General features: G+C 35.5%; 2 protein-coding genes across 2 annotated transcripts in view; one reads left to right on the top strand and one right to left on the bottom strand.

Moving 5' to 3' along the window:
• The window catches only part of lyst (lysosomal trafficking regulator), a 21,457-nt gene extending 21,419 nt beyond the window's left edge, over positions 1-38 (bottom strand). The window contains exon 1 of the mRNA XM_073834552.1: positions 21-38. Coding sequence (XP_073690653.1) covers positions 21-38 — 18 coding nt within the window. The remainder of the gene's footprint in view (positions 1-20) is intronic.
• A 317-nt stretch (positions 39-355) lies between these two features.
• Positions 356-3,035, top strand: LOC141325821 (myopalladin-like). The gene is made up of 4 exons (XM_073834550.1): positions 356-410; positions 526-691; positions 861-994; positions 2,764-3,035. The coding sequence occupies exons 1-4, from the start codon at positions 356-358 to the stop codon at positions 2,940-2,942; spliced, it is 534 nt and encodes a 177-aa protein (XP_073690651.1). The 3' UTR covers positions 2,943-3,035.
• The last annotated feature ends 1,594 nt before the right edge of the window (positions 3,036-4,629 follow it).

Below are 4,629 nucleotides of genomic sequence, written 5' to 3'. Positions count from 1 at the left end.
AAATATATATAAAAGCTCACATGTCCAAATTTCGACATATTGGAAGAAGGTTCTCATTGTACAGAAGTTTTCATGCATGAAATCCAAACAGAATAATATTGGCAATCCTAGGGTCCAAATAATATACAAATGGTTCCCATACTTTATAGAAAAGGACTTTCTTTGAATGATTTTTACATATTAGGCATTTCAGTGGTAATAGCTCCATTAAGACTTTTTGCCAGCACTTCACAGAGGGGACTTTATCAGAGATCCTAATTTGACTTTTTAATCAAAAAATGATTTTATGATTTACTAAAGCATAATGTGATGGAAATGTGCTTCCATAAAATACACATCAGAATTACTTTTGAGGATGCAGTGCATAATCTGTTATCCGTGTCGAACAGCAAATCCGTTGTCTTGTAAGAGTATAATTTTGTTATGTCCCTTATTTGTATTTGATTGCACACAGATTGCATAAAGATATAAATTGTGCAACTTGTATTTTTCATCCTCTTTTACCTATTGAATAAACATTTGCAGAAAAAGAGCTGAAGCAAGCTCCTCATTTTGTGGAAAAGCTGCAGAACACAGGCATCGCAGAGGGAGCCCCGGTGCGTTTGGAGTGCAGAGTTGTGGGAATGCCACAGCCGGTCATTTACTGGAAGAAAGACAATGACACAATCCCTCACTCGAGGGACAGAGTCAGGTGAGTCCAGGAATGAAAACAGCTATGTAAACCAGCAGCTCCCTTCAGCTGCTTTAACAGTGTCTCCCAGATATGATCAACAGTGTGCTTTACTTACAGTATGAGAGCATAAATACAGTAAATATATTAGTATTTTTGAAATTCACATTCTATATCTTTGTTATCCCAGCATGCATCAGGACACGACAGGTTATGTTTGTCTACTAATTCAACCGACCAGAAAGGAAGATGCTGGCTGGTACACGGTGTCTGCGAAAAATGAGGCAGGAATCATATCATGCACAGCCAGACTAGACATATATGGTGAGTTAAATCCATTTCTTAATATTTCAGCACTTTATATTAGTAAATTTTAAAAATTAGGTCAGATATAAAGCATTAAAACTATTCTCCTGCAATCACATGTTTCCTTTTCAGAAATAAATAAATTCAATCTGAATTAAACTACTACACTAATACTCCACTATTTTAAAGGGGTCATCGGATGCCCATTTTCCACAAGTTCATATGATTCTTTAGGGTCTTAATGAAAAGTCTGTAATATACTTTGGTTAAAAATTCTCAATAGTAGTGTTAAAAAAACACCCTTTTACCTTGTCAAATATCAGCTCATTTTCCGCTTGGGCCCTTTAAAGGCAAATGAGCTCAGCTTGCCCCGCCCCTCTCTGCAGTGGGATTATGAGCTGTAATGTTTACTTTAGCCACATTTAGCTGCGTTTATCGGCGAAACTTGCTAACAAGCACATTATTAAGAAAGGCCATTTGCAAAGATGCATAAAAAACCCTTTTACTCACTTCTGCTGTGGGTGAAGCTGCATCACAAATGATTCACATGAACATAGACGCATATGTAGATCGGGATCGGCGCTTTCCTCTAAAAACGAAAGTAGCTTTAAACCTCTGCATCTTCAGCGGCTCAGATGTCGGGAGTTAAATGACGACTGCTATGTTCATGATTACATCCAATTAGAGTCTTCCGCTGCACCTGACTCACACAATGGTGGTCGAATTGGGACTGTTTCAGCTCGGTGAGGGCGGGGCTAAGGAAAGGCGCTCATGTCAATCAACTGTGTGTCGCCACACTGACAAGAAGCTGAGAATGAGCTGATTTTAAAAAGTGGATATAACTTTTAAAGATTTAAAATTTTAATCATTGTAGGGTAGTTATGTACACAAACTACCAACACAGGTTAATGTTCAAACAACATGGAAAAGTGAGTTTTGCATCCGATGACCCCTTTATGTAACTTTTCTAGTTATTTCAAGAAAATATTCTAATATTTAAAAATTCTAATATGTGACCCTGGACCACAAAACCAGTCATAAGGTTAAATTTTACAAAACTGAGATATATATACATCATATGAAAGCTCAGTAAAGAAGCTTTCTATTGATGTATGGTTTGTTAGGATAGGACAATATTTGGCCGAGATACATCTATTTGAAAATCAGGAAACTGAGGGAGCAAAAAAATCAAAATACTGAGAAAATCACCTTTAAAGTTGTCCAAATTAGGTTCTTAACAATGCATATTACTAATCAAAAATTACATTTTGATACATTTACAGTAGGAATTTTACAAAAAATCTTCTTGGAACATGATCTTTACTTAATTTCCTAATGATTTTTGGCATAAAAGAAAAATCTAAAATTTTGACCCATGCAATGTATTTTTGGCTATTGCTACAAATATACCCCAGACACTTAAGACTGGTTTTGTGGTCCAGGGTCACATATTAATGTAAATGATTCTAATATTCTAATAATTGTAATGCATGCTTTTTAAGGCCTTACATTAGTAAAGACACAGCACTGAATGTTTGTATTTTGATAAATTCATTTTCCGCACTGCAGGACTAATGAAGTGAACCTCAAAAAGATGGTTAATAAAGATAAAAAAGGTGACCAGTTAAAGCACCTAAAATATACACTTTATATACAAATTATATCACTTTTAACCTAAAAGAAGCTGAAAGTTTTTTTTTGTGACAAATATCTGACTTCAAATACATAGTTACTCTCAGCACAAGATTTTCATTAACCGATATTTCCGACCATGTTGTTTTCTGCAGCTCAGTGGTATCAGCACGTTCATGCACCGATGAAGAAAACGCAGCTCAGCGGGAGTCGATACGCTGCTCTAACCGGCCAGGGTCTGGATATAAAATCAGCCTTTCCCATGAGCGAGAACGGCCCCCTCATATTCTCTGCCTCCCACTCAGAGCGAACCAAAGAAAGTGAGGAGCTGTAGATGCCCACAGGTTTATATTGGTGCACAGATATTTTAAAGACATCTAAAAGCAAACAAGTATCTGATGTCTCCGCACTCATTTGTAATTGTGTGTCTTCACATGGGCGAACTTTAAAGGAGTTTGTTTCTTCAACAGATTTGGTGAAATGTAGCATTGCATCACTTGCTCACCAATGGATCCTCTGGAGTGAATGGGTGCCGTCAGAATGAGAGTCCAAACAGCTGATAAAAACATCACAATAATCCACAAGTAACCCACACCACTCCAGTCTATCAGTTACAGTTTTTCTCAATTGCTTAAACACATTTCTTTAAATTATGCCTCTTATTATGCCTTGCGAAACTCTAAACAAATCCACAAATTCTAACTCAATTCCACAAGCTTCCTATATTCAGGTCAAAGTGAAGCTCTTAAACTTTGCTTTTAGACATGACACACAAATCCTCAAAAACACACACACTACAACACACTGATCAGATAAATTCAAAACAATACTACAAAATACTACTTATAAGTGTATCCCGTGGTTTTTTTTTACTTGTATGCGTTTGCAAGTGTTTTTATTCCTTAATTTAATGGCCTGTACAGTTCGTCTTTCTCTTCCACATTGTCATCCTCTTCCTCTTTCACCTCCTACTCTTCCTCTTCACAATTACACATTACTGTATGTGAGATATTGATTGAAAAAGACTAAATAGGATTCACAGTTACACTTTTACTAGTGGTCTGAAAAAAATAAATAAATAATGCATAACAACTTCATTGTGAAATAGAAAAGAAAAATAAATATGGGCACAAAGGTGAAAATACAAATTAGAAAGTCCACTGTTAGAGTTTGTAACTCTTGTGTTGTCCTCTGTCTACACTTTTAAAAGTAAAGGTGCTTCACGATGCCATAGAAGAACCTTTTTGTATAAATAGTTTCATAAGGAATCTTTAACATCTGAAGAACCTTTCTGGCAAATTTACAAAAAGTCTAATAGAAATTGACAAAATATGCTTAAAGTTTATTCAAGCTGACTTTGGCCCTTTTATCACTTTTTACACTTTTAAAAATAAAGGTGCTTCATGATGCCATAGAAGAACCTTTAACATCTGAAGAACCTTTCTGTTCCACAAAAAGTTCTTTGTGGCGAAATAAGGTTCTTCAGATTATAAAAAGGTAAGAAAGAGATGGTTCTTTGAAGAACTTTTGACTGAATGGTTCTTTGTGGAACCAAAAATGGTTCTTCTATGGCTTTTCTGTGAAGAACCTTTTAAAGCACCTTTATTTTTATAAGTGTAGGTGAAATATTAGGCTTCATATATAGATACGCTCTTAAAAATAAAGGTGCTTCATGATGCCATAGAAGAACCTTTTTTGTCTAAATGGTTCCATAAAGAGCCTTTAACATCTGAAGAACCTTTCTGTTTCACACAAGGTTCTTTGTGGTGAAATAAGGTTGTTCAGATTATAAAAAGGTAAGAGAGAGATGATTCTTTGCAGAACCTTTGACTGAATGGTTCTTTGTGGAACCAAAAATGGTTCTTCTATGTCTTTTCTGTGAAGAACCTTTTAAAGCACCTTTATTTTTAAGAGTGTATATGCTTTCCAATTAAACGTTCGTGAGATGTACTTTTGGACTATTTCAGAGAACTGCTTTATCATTAGTTGATCTATAATCCCTTCATTAGTGAAAGTCAAGA

Source organism: Garra rufa, chromosome 2 (genome assembly GCF_049309525.1).
Source record: "Garra rufa chromosome 2, GarRuf1.0, whole genome shotgun sequence".
Classification (NCBI taxonomy): Eukaryota; Metazoa; Chordata; class Actinopteri; order Cypriniformes; family Cyprinidae; genus Garra; species Garra rufa.
The sequence above is the reverse complement of the archived record's forward strand: the minus strand, read 5'-3'. Positions and strand labels throughout refer to the sequence as shown.